The 14,998-nt window shown below is 38.5% G+C and overlaps 2 protein-coding genes across 2 annotated transcripts; both read right to left on the bottom strand.

The window, feature by feature from the left end:
- Positions 1 to 1,082: 1,082 nt before the first annotated feature.
- On the bottom strand, positions 1,083 to 5,182 carry LOC140775071 (uncharacterized). The gene is made up of 5 exons (XM_073118323.1): positions 4,451 to 5,182; positions 3,476 to 3,581; positions 3,285 to 3,397; positions 3,144 to 3,211; positions 1,083 to 1,423 (listed from the first exon to the last, which is right to left on the bottom strand). The coding sequence occupies exons 1-5, from the start codon at positions 5,044 to 5,046 to the stop codon at positions 1,356 to 1,358; spliced, it is 951 nt and encodes a 316-aa protein (XP_072974424.1). The 5' UTR covers positions 5,047 to 5,182; the 3' UTR covers positions 1,083 to 1,355.
- A 3,099-nt stretch (positions 5,183 to 8,281) lies between these two features.
- On the bottom strand, positions 8,282 to 10,248 carry LOC140772573 (thaumatin-like protein 1b). Its single transcript, XM_073114715.1, has 2 exons — positions 9,308 to 10,248; positions 8,282 to 8,798 (listed from the first exon to the last, which is right to left on the bottom strand). Exons 1-2 carry the CDS (start codon positions 10,051 to 10,053, stop codon positions 8,624 to 8,626), a joined length of 921 nt encoding a protein of 306 aa, XP_072970816.1. The 5' UTR covers positions 10,054 to 10,248; the 3' UTR covers positions 8,282 to 8,623.
- Positions 10,249 to 14,998: the final 4,750 nt, after the last annotated feature.

The raw sequence follows: 14,998 nt of genomic DNA, 5'->3' as shown, positions 1-14,998 counted from the left end.
CGGACAGATACTTTCCATCTTTAATAATCTTAAATTGCAGATCAAATGCAAAAGTACTCTAGTTAACCATATTAATGGAGTGGGTTTGGGATGATGATGGCTGTTTATGAAAAATTAAAGGTCCAACTACTTCATAAATGAACGATCAATATCCAGCCGTCCCGGATCAGATATTATTAAACTTTCATGTGAGTGGAAAAGGGATTGAAAAAGATTTTTATTTTATTTTATTTTATTTTTTGCTGATATAGTCTTTAAAAAATTGTTATTTACTTGTATGGGTTTCTAAAGTTAATATATTTTGAAATGAACTGACCATTAAAGAAGACTGAGTTCCATGTTGCTGATTGGCTTTGGACTTTGTGGAAAGAAAGAAATCATCTTTAATTTGGTGGAAAGAAGACTGCTGTAGTGGTGTCTGGGTAGAGTGATTAGATACAGGGAGTTTAGAAAGAGGTCTTTGATTTGATGTTCTAAAGATATTTTTGTTAATTTAATTAGTAGAGTTACATATGCTATAAACCAGGGCTAATGGTAGTTAGCTAAAGTAATAGTAAGATGTTAGATAAAATATATATAGAAAAAAGAGAGGAAAAGCCAGGCTACAATATAATAAGATATGAGAGTATTAGTACGTAGTGCTATTTGAAACTTTCACCCCGTTTTTATTATTATTATTATTTAGAATTCAATCTCTTGGACGAAACCTTTGCAAGCAACTCGTCCAAACTTATGAAGGAGCCAAAATATTTTAATAACAGTTATGATATCTTAAAAAATGCAATAGCAATTATTATATCTTAAACATTTTCAGTGACAACTATGAAAAAAAATCATACATTTTATACATAATTAACTGCACCTAAATATGTTTTGTGGACCAAATTCAATATAAATCAATAGTAAGCACATTGAGTAGGTATAGACCGCCAGCATATTGAAGCAAACTTTGTCAAAGTCCACAGAAGGATACATAAGCAAGAGGAAAATGCTATGAAGGAATTTTACTCAACTCCTAGAAAGGTTTAAAAAGCTTCTTAATCCTGCATGCCATGGAGGTAAATGATTCCAAGATATGATCATAGCATTCAAACAGGAAAGCACTTCACTATTCCGTTAACATAGGAATCATCAGGGATTATTTATTTTCTTAGTACAGAATCAAGTATAAATATAGCTCACATTATGCACGCATAAGATTGTTGTTATGTACATCTATACAGTCTTACATACCAAGCACTAAAGTGATGCTACCCATCAGGCTGAGTGACGATGGCAACTAAACGAACATACAACATCGTCTTCTAACCGATTAGGGTCAACTGGGTCCTCAGAAACAGGATCAGTGCATCTTACTAGTAGAAAGCTAAGAATGTCACTCTGGTTGGAGAGAGCAGGTTGAGTAGGAAGGCCTTTGTCAGTCCTATAACAAAATGTAAACCGAGTATAAGAATATCAAATAGAAATAGAACTTTGGACTTTAAGCTTATGAGAAGATATCAATATCCTTTCAGTAAGATGAAATAACTGCACACATATGATAAGAATCATACCTCAAGGATGGATACTAGATGCCAACCTAGAAGCATACTTAAATGCATTAAGAGTGGATTCAAATAGTTAAAGAATCCAACAGCTGTTTGCTAAAGTTGTGTGATTAGCAGACATCTCTGCCAACACTTTTTATATATACACTAAGTTCTTACTTTTTCAGAAACTCAAGGGAACAATTAAAACTCAGCAACCTAGATAATCCAGGTATCAACACAAAACTCCCAACAGTGTGGCATCCACATCCATCTTAGATCTTACCCACAGTTGCTTATTTTAAATCTCTTATTACTTCCTAAATGATTATTTACCTGACTAAGGGGGTGATTCCTACTACAGTTAGTGATAGACTACAGGTGCATGAAATATTGACTCCTTCGTCTACAAGATGGTCAGATTTTCAAAATACAGTTTATTATTGCATAACGGAATACTTATATTTGATCACGCAGCTCCTACAATTAACAGAGTTACATTTATTACAACTAATGAATGATGCTCAATTTGACTAATGCAGTTTGACGAAGCATCCCATATTCCTAATAATCAGCATAAGTTGAAGAACTGCAGATGGAAAGTTCAGCAAGTACGTATCAGATTACAATAACTTGTGCACCATAGGTTGCCAGTTAATCTAATCTTGTCCACAGCTAAAATTCACGTAGTTGCCCGCTTTTCTCAATTTTAGTCTTTGAGATGATAATTATTATGATATTATCATCACCGGTGATTTCATAGGAAAACTCATGACCCACATTTGAAGAAGATGACAACACTAGTCACTGGTCTCTCCCTCCCTCCTTATCTCTCTATTGTTAATGCCCAGCTCAAATCGTAAATCCCATTCCAAGGGTTCTAATGACATCCTCATTTGTCCAATCTTCACCTGGTTGACCATCCTTAACCCATCACTTCACTCTTTATCAGAGACCTGATGATTTACGAAATAAGCTTTTGTTAAATTTTAAAAAGAGGTTGCCTAGAAACTGATTGCTACCTACTGTGTTTTTCTAAGGAGACATCTGTGAAGGCTAGGAAATTTGAGCAAATAAAGCACCCAAGAACCTGACCACATCAAAATTTAAGAATTTGAAAGATTCAAAGCGAACCAAGGGAAGCTAAATTCATGCAAAAGGAGGTCATCAAGAAGCCAATAAGAAACTTAAAATTCTTGGACATTAAGATGGCAGGTTCCAAGGTCTAAACAACCACAAGTTTGATTAGAATAGATATCTAACTAGTCATCTATACTCATAATAAATCCTATTGTCAGCCAGGCTTCATACACTAATACTAAGAAGTGCACATTAATATTTAACAAACTCAAAACTTCTGAAAATATTACATGACAGTAGACTGTATACAGCATTACCCAAAGGACGTGATTCAACTTCTGTCAGGAAAAGCTTCCTCCACAATGGTCATTGTAGAGAAAACTTTCCCAAGCAATAGTGTAATAATATCAGATTAAACTGAAAAGGCATTAACAAAAGAAATAGGTAATCACAAATAAAACTGCTGATACATCTAAAAGATGCACAGTAAGAAAAAGGTCAAAATATAAAAGAACCTTGGAAAGTTTACTCGCATACCTTGCTTGGAGAGCCTCTGGCCAGTGATTGCATCATCAACTTCAATGGAAGAAGAATCCTCTGGAAATCTGTAAGGCAATACACTAATTAACCAGTGACCAAGTGCATTTAAGCATCCATGTCCTGAATTACAATGAGTACCTTTCTCCTGTGGAACTTGGAGGGCATTGCAGAGTTGGACTTAAATCTGGTGCTTGTGTTTTGGGCACTCCTGTACCTGGAGAATCATTGCCACCACTATGTTCGGCTTCCTCCTAGGAAATATTGCAAGTAAATAAATTATTTGTACCTCATATCCATACAATGCATTATTTTAAGAAAAGGGAACTTACCCTGGGTTTCTCTCCCATCCATCCAGGAATGCTTTCAGATAAAAGGTCCACATACTGTTCCATAGCCACCTCTGGGTTCATGTTTCCAAGCTTTTGCCAAGCTTGCCTAGCACCATATTACAGAGCCTTCCAAAAGTCAGAGATACTCTTCTTCTCTAATAAGATGCAAAATTACAGTAAGCCATTTCTCCTTAAGCATTCAATATAACCATATCCAAGATCAAAGGAAAATTTGTCTCTTTTCTGATCTGCAAAACGTTCTAGCTAACAAAGGGAAATTAAAAAGATAAAAGGAAAAAAAATCTGTCGTCCACTAACCAATAAAGCCTCGGCGCACTACACATCATAATATGGCCCTCATGACTGGAGAGCAGTCAGCCTGGTTGAGAGAGCCTACTAAAGTTTGAGAAACTAGAGTGCTGAAGACCCATAACAGACATGAGTTAGCAGAGGAAGAGCAACCTGAAGCATAGTTTTCGATGTCGGTATCTTTTGTCTCACTGATCAGCTATACAAGATTAAACTTCTAACATCATCTCCTTTAATATAGTATTGCAATTTTCCTTCCTTTATCTTGGTTCTAACCTATTGTTCATCCTTCCTCTATATTCTACCACAATTTTCTTCTTTTTTGATTACTCAGAATGTAATGCTTACAAGATACATACACATATATGGATTTATGGATAATTACTCCCTTTGCAGAACAATCGAGGTTCAGCAAGATCCAACTACTGTCCGGCACTTTGGTCGCATATATCCAAATCATGATGGATAGCATGCGATTTAACATTTGTTTTCCAAACTGACCGCTAAATTAGCTCAAGTAAGCAGGAATAATTTATGTTTACCAATCTGACGTAAAACTGAAGAAATTTAAAAAGAAAACCAAAGCACAAAAGCATCAGCACACTTATATCATATAATAAATGAACTAGTTGATGAAGAACAACCAAGAAAGGGACGGAATAGTACCATTTGGCCCGAGCAGAGACCTTCAACGCCATCGGCTGCGACTCGTAACACGGCCCTTCCGTGGCAACCTTGTGAAGACCATACAACTGCATCTGCCGATCACCACCAAGCATCGAAACCTCCTCGGCACCTCTCTCGCTACTAATATAACTCACAGCCACTCCAAAATTCTCCTCCAACTCACTTCTCTCAATCCCCTCCCACTCGTCCTCCCCATGAAGCAAAGTTTCCCCCTTCTCTACCACCTCCTTCTCGACTGTCTCCTTCTCCTCCTGCAAGAAATCGACCTCAATCTTCTCAATATCGACCTCCTGAACAATCTCCTCGCCAGAGATTTGACCTAATCCAGGTTCATCGACTTTAGATAGCTTCTCCTCCACGGCTCTTTCCAATCTCTCCTCCGAGCTGTCTTCTAGCTGTTTGACCGCAATCGCCTCCTCGAACCGCCCAAGCCCAAGATCTACGGCGATGGAGGCTGCCTCCGGCCGATCGCCACCGCCCGCCTCGTCGCCGCCTGCGGCGGCGATCTTCCCTAGAAGGACGGCGAGGAGGATGGAGATGAGCGCGGTGAGGAGTAGCTCCTGGTAGAAGTCCATCTCCTCTTCCTCTCTCTCTTCTCTTTAATCTCTCTCCTCTCCGACCTCTTCGCTTCCACTCCACGGAACGTTGTGGGGAAGAGGAGGGAAGAAGAGATTACAAGGGAAAGGGAAAAACGCCTGCGTCGGTGACGTCGGGTGAGTTATTGAATTTGGGAAAACTTTCAAACAACACCCTGTCTTATATTTATTCACTGAAAAGAAAATAAACGGTCCATATTGCTGTTCTCTACCATACCCAAATAGTAAAAATCGAGAGGTTCGAACCGAAAAGTCGTTGACGAAAGCAGGGGGTTATTTACTAATTCCCCTTGAATCGAGAAGCGCTAAAGCGCAGACTCGTGGTGGAACACCGAAACCCGGTGATGAAAACGTCGCCATCTAGCCAGCCCACATGCGTATACAACTGTGTATGTAAAAGAGGAAAAGAACTGTTCGACTGGATTCTACGACCGTTTGTCGTTTCCTCAAACGGATAGACGTCAACGTATCCCATCCGCTCGCCTGCATCCCACTCTGTAGGAAAATCCTGCAGCAATTGTTTTGATCGTTGATCATAGAATCTATGGCATCCAACAGCTGCAACAATGTGGTTCAACATGGTGTACCACAGTACCAGTAGTAACAATACTACTGCTATACATATATATATGTATAGTCTATTGCAATGTTATAGTATAGAAGCCAAATTGATATTCTGAACGAATAAGGCTGGGTATTTCTTAGATATAGTGCAAGGAATAACAACAACCTGTAGTGCGACGCCATACTTTGGGGATGAGGGCAAGGGATGAGGGGTTTGCAGTGCAAGGTATCACTTCACTTTGGTACAAACAATTATAATAAACTATGGTGTTGTGGTACACCAAGTAATTATAAACTATTTAACAAACGGTTGGTGAGAAAGATTAGGGTGGATTGGTGGGTCCGCTGGTAGTGGCGTTCCTTTGATTTATGTCTACCTTAGGACGGAAACCTTCAATGATGCATGTCCCCCTAGATGAATGCGAATTGATGTGTGATGTCGGAAATTAAATCTTAATAAGCTCTTATACTAATAAACCACTAATAGAATTTGGAGGAGAGGAACATAATTGAACGCTAATTGTATCAAATTACATGTATTTAATGACTATAATTACGCTCGGAAAAGAAGATAAAAAAGTAATAAAAATTGAATGATTATAATTCGGCTCTCGTCGCCCGTCCCTTCACTTCACATCGGCCGCGACCTAGGGTTTCGCGTTTTGAGTTCTTCTCGAGCTCTCATCCCCCGTCGGTTCTCGGTTTCTCTTAGCATTCGCGATCTTGATCCTTTGATCCGTTTGGAGGTTTCTTTCTCGTGATTCCATCTTGGTTACCATTTTTATTGTGCATTCGTATTCTTGAACAAAGGTTTAATTAGAATTGCTTTCTTCTTCCCCTGTTCTTATATGTCGAAGATTCTTCCGTTGCAATATATTAAGAACAATCCCGAGAATTATTCCTGCTAGTAAGTAACATTCTCTTCGTACTAATGCATTCTTTTATATGCTGTGCTCGCCTCTTCAAGAACTAATTTTGATTGCAAAAGGTAACACCTTTTACTTTAAGCAAAACAGACAATTGCCAAGTGGTATCTCCTTTCCTGTAACATGAGATGAAATCATGAGAAAGTTTATTAGTTATTTCAAGAATCTGGGTTCCTTGAAGAAGACCTGCTGTAAATGTCATTGTCGCTGTGTTAAAAATCTTCCACCTTTTAACGCATAGGCTCTAGGATTAGATAGGATATAACAAGGCTCCGCTTAGTAGATTCTAATCGCTTACAATAGTTCTTACAAGAATGCATTAGCATAAGTATTTTAATTCTTTTATCTAACTATTGTTTTATTTATTTATGTTTACCTAGGCATTACATGATTCCTTATCCGCCCATCTATCGCCTATAGTCTTTTAAAAGCTTAGTCCTTGTTGTTTTGGGTTACTTTCCAATTAGGAGCTCTCATTCAAAGCTTGAAGATATTTGACGTTAAGGTGTTGTCATTCCTCTAGACAATGCTGAGTAGAGCAAAGATGGCATCTTTCGGCTCAGGTGATGGTAGGAATCAGGAGCCCATCTTGTTACAATAACTACTCATGTTATTGCTTTCTGTTTCTGGAGTTATATGGTTCTGTTACTGTTTAATAACAATATGGTGAAATTGAGCTAGTTTATGTTAGCAGAAAATTTGAGAAACTTGCTTTGTTTTCGGTCTATCGTATTACTGTTGGTTTCTGTCATTCTTCATCTCTTCTTGCTTCCTGATGGCATAAATGGTATGGGCATCAAGCGACTGCGTAAGAAAATTATCAATGGCTATCTCATGTAGTTTAATTTGCAGCAGAATGCCACTAATCATAATTTGGAGCAAAAAGAAAATTGATAAATACATTTGATCTGTTGATCTCTCTTTCTTGTTTTAGGAATTGATGAAGTATATTTTAGCTCACAAATTCCCCAAGTTCTTTATGGCCATTGGGCAAGCAAAGATTTAGATGTTGATGAATAGGAATCATGTGTTACCTCTTTTCAGATTAGGTTGTTTTAAGAACCAAACTATGGTGACAATTTTGTTCTGCTTGCAAAACAAGACCTTTTTAGCTACCTCTTGGTTGTAACAGCTGAAGTCACCACTTCAGAAGATGGAGAAACAGACCATTTGAAAGTTAATTCCTGAGAATTTGTTTTTGAATGGCACACAACTATATGGCTTTGTAATCCCAAGGAGCTCACTGGTGAAGAGATTCTCAAAATTCAACCAGCAGATCTGAATTCTGAGGCAATACATCTATCTCCTTAGTGATTTAAACTGTACTTTTTGTTAGGTTAATTCCTCAGATAGTTAGTATGGATTCAATGTATCCTAAATCTTTTGTGGCTTTGATACATATTTTAGTACCATCCTGTGAACTTCCTTAGACAAGCAGTGGATCATTGTAGCAGATATGCAACCTTTTGTTTTCCCTTAGCCTGGCCCAATAATCCGACACAAATTCGAGTTTAAACAGGTTTGAGTTCAATATAATTAGATTTAGATTATAAACGGGTTGATCCATCTAATTTCTACTTATTACTTTTAACCTACAGTGAATATAGAATATGATAATCCGATTATGACTTGAATAACCTGTTTATATTTTATATAAATATAAAATAAATATCTACATAACTTATTAACATAGATCGTGTTTGAAAACAGTTTAAACTTATAATATTCAATATTTTGTTCCTATGTCCATATCACATGATGAAAAATTCAACTGTCTTAACAAGTGATACCCGCACTGTACAATCCAAGCCGCCCCACCACCATCGCCTATTCTCCAAAACAAACGAATAACAACAAGAATAAGATAAAAACTATTCCCTCTTCTCAACTCCGGGCGGAATTTAATTTATTCGCCTCGTGCCACGCTCCCCGTGTTGTGACTTATCGAGATAAATTAAATAAATCGCTACTCCATCCCACTTTATCCACGAATAGGAGGGAGGAGAGGCGTGGGATTCGAATTAATAATAAGTGGCGTCCTCCGAGTCCGATACCTGAGGGGTAGATTAGTAAATAATGACTTGGAGTGCTGTGAGCAACGACGAGAGGGCGAGGAACAGGAGGGGGTTTGGGCTCCACTCGGGTGCGTAGCTCGACTGGTTCGCGCCTCTCATGAAGACTACCGTGTCGTTCATCAACGGCAGCCCCGCTGCCTCGGGATTCCCGCCTGAAGATTTCAGGCTGCACGAGAAAGTTGAAAGAAAAAAGATTTATTATAAGTTTTAGAGAGAGAGAGAGAGAGACAGAGAGATCCCTTTGACCAAATCTTAAGATTAAGAGTTGACCATGGAATCTTCGTCTCAAAGCTAATGCAAAAGGTATACGTTTTTGTTATCAAGAAGGAAAAGATGAAGGAAATTAATGAAGGGTGGCTTAATTATATATATATAATCAAGGATCTACGCTGGTAGGTTAAACCAAATGTAATAAGCTTATATAATTTTGGACTCATCCTGGTCTGGTCAGTTTATTAAGACTATTTGTCCATTGTGACCCCTTGTTTAGTATTATGTAGAGATTTATAATTTTCGAAAGAAGAAATAAGTGATGCGGTGTGATTTGTACAACATAGAAAGATATTGAACTGTGAAGTGAGTTAAATCATTTTCCTTACTAAATTATCGTAAAAATAAAACGAATCATCCAAAATAACACCGTCGTCGATCAAATCCATCACAAACTAAGGCTACCTGGAAGTCGTCGGGCAAAAGGTGATGACGTAGTTGGCAGCCCCGGTGGCGCACGTGAATGTCGACGTGGCGTCATCGTAGGCGTAGCTATACGCCCGCGGGCACGCGTTCTTGAAGAACTGGGAGTAGGCGCTCGGCCTGCACGTGGCGGGGCTGGAGTAATCGCCGCTGCAGCAGTACTGCGGCGATCGGAACGCCTCGCACGCGCTCTTGCACGCGACGCTCGCGCCGCCGGAGACCACCCTCAGGTCCGCCGGACAAAGCCCGTTGAGGTCCACCAAGCATCCGGTGGGCCCGCAGTTGGGCCCGTGTCCACCCTGTGGGCTCAATAGCATCGCGATGTTGTACCCATCGACGAGGCTGACGTCGTAGAAGTCGTTCCCGCCGCCTCCGCCGAGCGTGAACTCCGCCAGGGTGGCCGGCGGGGCGGCACCCCCGCCGAGGCACTCCACCGCGCCGGAGCCGCAGTCGCCGGTGGCGCAGGAGAAGCGCGACGTGGCGGGGTCGGCCGCGCAGAGCGTGCGGGCCCAGACGCGGCCGGACCACCCGGGAGGGGCGTCGAGCGCGCGTGACTCGCCGGGGGAGAGTTGGAAGCCGGTGGTGGAGAGCGGCGGCGAGCCGGAGCTGGAGAGGAGGCCGGGCCAGATGGCGTGGTTGCAGTTGTTGGTGATGGTGAAGGTTGACGAGAATGCCTCTGTGAAGAAGGAGACGAAGAGGAGGAGGAGAAGAGGGGTTAATGTGGCCATGAAAGATGGTAATCTTCTAAGAGAAGGATGGGGATTGATAGAGATGTAATTAAAAGGAGAGAAGCTACTGTCACTGTATCTATCGATATTGGGGTTTGTGTATATTTAATTTGTAGTCGTTCTCTGATTCGTACTTGAAAAATATTAACGTTCGAGTTTGCAGGCGAAACAGAGAAAAGATCACGTGGGAGAGAGAGACAGAGAGAGAGAGAGAGACAGAGCCAGAGTAGTGTGCTCTGTTCCTAGTTTAAAGGCTTAAATAGAGGAGGAATTTTGCACATATGCCATCCAAAAGTACTGGTCTTTTATCCAGAGGCCCTTCAGATCATAAGAGGCGAAGAGTATTTAACTATTTATATTAAAAACCAAAAAAGTTTTAATTTTATACATATAGACAAATATAAAATGATAAGGGTTCTTGCAGCCAATCCCGAGCTGCCAGGTGCCGATTAACCTTCCACCGACTACCAGATGGGACGAAGAAACCGTCACTGAGCTGGTCGGTTTTGTTCAACAGATCTTAACGATATATAAACTACTATCTTTATTTTATACAAGGGGTTGGTGGGATTTTTTTTAAAAAGAAATAATAGTATTAACAGGGGGTTAATTGCATCTGTACCCCCCTCTCAAACTATTGTCCAATTTTTAGATATATTCTCTCATTTTTCTTTTAAACTTAGTCACATATAACTGACTTAAAAACTATTGATTTATATAAGCTTAGATAAAAAAAAATAAAGTGGTATCGTTCTAGTTTGGTTTACAATGCGGATTATTCTTGTTATAATTGAAGCATATCCGTAGCAGAAGTTATGAAACACAATGACTTGGCAATAAGGGCTGCTGATGAGAGCCTTGCATGGCTAACATGCATGCACGATGCCACTGCAAAATTTAAGGGCATTATGCTTCCATGCTAGCTATCCCATTCAAAGGAACATCTAATAAAGGGCTTGCTTTCTTTTCTCAACTTTGATGACCAAAGGAAAAGTTTATCATCTTTGAAATTAATTTTTTAGATTTGGATGTTGGATGATTAATTCCAACCAAGAGAGAGAGAGAGAGATCCAAACTCTTGTTCCTCCAGCTAAATAAAGCATATTGTGCTCATATATTAAATAGTTCATTAACTATAAACTAATTTTTTTTGGATTAAATCTATATTTTAGCATATAGTATTTTGAACTAATATCATAGTTTAGCTCCATAAATCTTGTTGGATTTTCTAATAAATATTTATTTAGCATAAATATAGTCGTATAGGTTTTTTCTTTTCAATTTTATTATTAAGTAACATTATAGCTAATTTTTTTAGTAATTATAAACGTGTATACTAATCATATACTAAATAATGATAGTCAGGCTCTCAGTTACTTGTCTAATACTTATTTAAAATATCAAATAATATCATACGCATGTGATTGGTTTCTTGATTCGATGAAAGAGGCTTTTACTTTCTTTTATATTTTTTTTAATGTTATAATAAGAGCTTTACTTTACTTGGGAGTGTTTTATGTCGGCAGCTATTCATTTATTTATTTAATCCTTCTTTTGATTCCATTCTTTAAATCCACCGTCAGCCAGCCCAACAATCTTACTAAACCCAATTAATTTAATATTAATTGTAATCCTCATATTAAATCCTACACTATTAGACCTTCGTTCAATAGCTAAGCAATCTGATGTACAACAGAAGGAATTTTTTTGTTAGAGAAAGCTCGTAGACGGATAGTTCATCAACATCCAATGGTTACACATACCTGATTCACAAAGAGTAAGGAAGATAGAACGTTTAACACAAGTCTCACACTTGGTTTATAATAGACAAAACTACAAACTAATCTAGATGATCAAGCCCAATAGCAAAACACAATAATAAGATGAAAAACTATACAAGAGATTCCCAGGAGCAAAGAGTTTTTGTTCGACGTTATCAGCTTATTAATTGCAGGCTCCATCAGTCCAACAACCCAAAATATAATCTTAAAAATACTTAAAGGTAAGAGAATCAAAGATCACCCACCTAGAATGCAAATTAAATAAAACCTACTGCACCCTAATACTACTATAGAACAAAATAAAATCAAACAGCCAAAGACTACTATAAAGAACACCATCTGTGTCCAAACAAATCCAGATGCTGGCAAGCATAAACAATAACTGTTAACAAGTCTTGGGCCCTCGCCCCACCAAGAGGCCTCACCACCCAGCCTAAATGTGGGGCCTACAGCTAAGAGCACCACCGAAAAAGAAATGGTCCACAGTGATAGAGCTACCATGGTAGCAGCAAATCGGGCGGAGAACTGGCGGCACGGTAGCAACCAAGCTTAGGAGGAAAAGATGATGGGGAGCGACAACAACGAGGAGGTTTTGGTCAAATCCTAACCCGAAAGGGAGGCAGCAATGGCGCAGAACATAGAAGGCTCGATTTCGAGAGGTGGTAGCCAAGCTTGAGTTCGATAAGAGCGGGGAAGAGAAGGAGAGCAATGGTGGCAGAGATGGGCAACAACGACGAGTGAGTTTTTGGCGATGGAGAACAGCGAAGAAGAGTGGTGGGGGCGATTGCAATGAGTAACGGTTTTAGCATGACAATGAGAGGGAAAGAGCTCTAGAAAAATAGGGGAAGAGACAAGGGAGGAGGGAGCAGGGGAAAAAGGCAAACGAAGATAAAGAAAAGAAGTTGGTTCTCCCCTCCTCTAGCTCGTCGGCTAAGGGAAGGGAGCGAGGAAAGCCTCAGCAACGATTGGCAAGGGAGAAGTTCTCCTTTTATGGAGAGAGGAGATCCCGCACCAAACCCTAGCCTAGCAAGGGCCCCGCAGGAGAAAAGTTGACTCTAACCTTTTCTGATTAGATTAAGTATTTGCCAAGAAGAGGGATATAACAACTTTTTAAGAAGGGAAAAAGAGGGTGAGTTCGCCGAGTGGCAAATAATGACGACTTATAGCGACCTACTTGAAATAGTAAGAGAAAATAGATATATAAAAATTAAAAAAGAAGAACTATAAGAGGTGGGGAAGCAAAGATCATCAACTTATAAGTTAATTTATAAACTTGATAACTAATTCATAAGGTAATTCAAGATTAGTGTTATTCATATTTTTTTTAATTTTCTTCTAGGTTTTAAATACTAAAGCAGAGGAAATAAGTGTTTTATAGTTGAAATACAAATAAAGAGGGCAAACTAGGAGAATGAAAGCCTATGCGTGAAACATGTTGACTGTTTTTTTTTTATGGCACATTAAATGCTTAAAATGTTTCAAATGTCCTTTTCTTATTACGGTGTGGCGCCAGACTTCTTCTGTTCTAGAAACATTACTACAATTGCCATCATCGCTGACGGGTTCTTCCTTCCCCCTTCCTCTTACTAAGTGGTTAGGGGAATTTAAAGATCTTCCATCTATTTCTTTCTTTCTCTCTTCTCTTGTGTTTCTATTAATACTTTTTTTTTTTTTTTTACTTTCTTAATTTTTTCTATGTTTTTCTTTTCCAGTCAACAACTCTCCTTCTAATACTTTCTTTTTCCTTTCTTTTTTTCTACATTTTTTTTCCTATCAACAACTCTCCTCAACCTCTCCCCTCTTCAAGGTCCCAACTATTGCATCCTTCAATCACCACCACCGTTATCGATGTCATCTCCCTATCTCCAAAGCAGTTGATCGCTTCCTCCACTACCACCACTCCTTTCATGATTTCATTAGGTATTCGTTAAATAATTTTATTAAAATTATCAAGTGACTATCACTAATCACTTTTAGTGTAAGTCAATGTTCCAATTTTCTCGTTGACATAGAGTGGGCGCCCCGTGCTCCCCCTCCTTCGAGTGATTGTTTATAGCCGATCTCAGATTCCCTATTGCACTCTCCGATTAGGGCTTTTTTCACCTTTCCTTTACAGTAGCATATACTCTATGGATGGATTGATGGGACGATGACCATGGTTTGCAGCCAACCTTAACCTCTTTGAAAACAATAGGCTAGTAGTAGATCGACCCACTGGAATAAGAAGTCGAGCACATCGTTCGTCTAATAAGTTTCACCAAACTGCCGAACCCTCGTCCACCGAAATCAAAGTGTCGCAAAACTAAATAAGAGGGACTACAGAACACTTTCTTTTTATCCCTTATAATTTTTAAAGAAATTTACATTCAACAACCAAACTTTTATCAAAATTATAATTTACAACTAACATTTTTACTATTTTTAAATCGAGTCATATATCTTAATAAATATGTGCAAAAAATATTTTATATTAATTAAATTTAACTAAATATCTTGATTCAGTTATCTATACTAACAAAAGCTACATTATTTACTTATCTTAAAAATAAAATTATTTTAGCTATTTTAAAAATAAAATATAGAATATAAACTATAATTTCATTAAAAATTAGAATAGTATATACAAATTTCTATTATTTAATTTAAAATAATCCTTTGATGACATAGGACGATCAAATATTGGACAAAGTTTTAATCTAATTTGGTAGACGAGGGTGAAAGATGAGTAGATCAAGATTAAAAATTTTGCAAAGATATTTTAGTAATTTAATTAAAAGATAGATTAAGTTAATAATAGTTAGTCAAGACAATACTGGAGTGTCACATAAAAGTTATAGAAAACAAAACAGAGTGATTACAAAATCCTCAAACAGAAAATGAAGTGAATGGAGGGTGTTATTTGAAAATTTCCCTACAGTATAAAATGCCAAAAGAGACAGCTTCGGATAAGCACAAAGGAAATCTCTCCAAGAAAAGTCTTTCAAATTCCCAAGAAACAATCAAAATATTGCCATGACAAGTCAGTTCAAGCAAACAGAGCCGTGAAAACATCTTAACTGATCTTGGGAGACACAAACAAGCAGACAGTGGCAGTCAAGCATCCTTTTGACCATCTTCTGTCAGAAAAGCTACACAACCAGGCAAGAGCCTTTAAAACTGCACAA

This window comes from Typha angustifolia, chromosome 2 (genome assembly GCF_048772165.1).
Source record: "Typha angustifolia cultivar Huaian chromosome 2, ASM4877216v1, whole genome shotgun sequence".
Classification (NCBI taxonomy): Eukaryota; Viridiplantae; Streptophyta; class Magnoliopsida; order Poales; family Typhaceae; genus Typha; species Typha angustifolia.
This window is presented reverse-complemented; position numbering and strand designations above follow the sequence as displayed.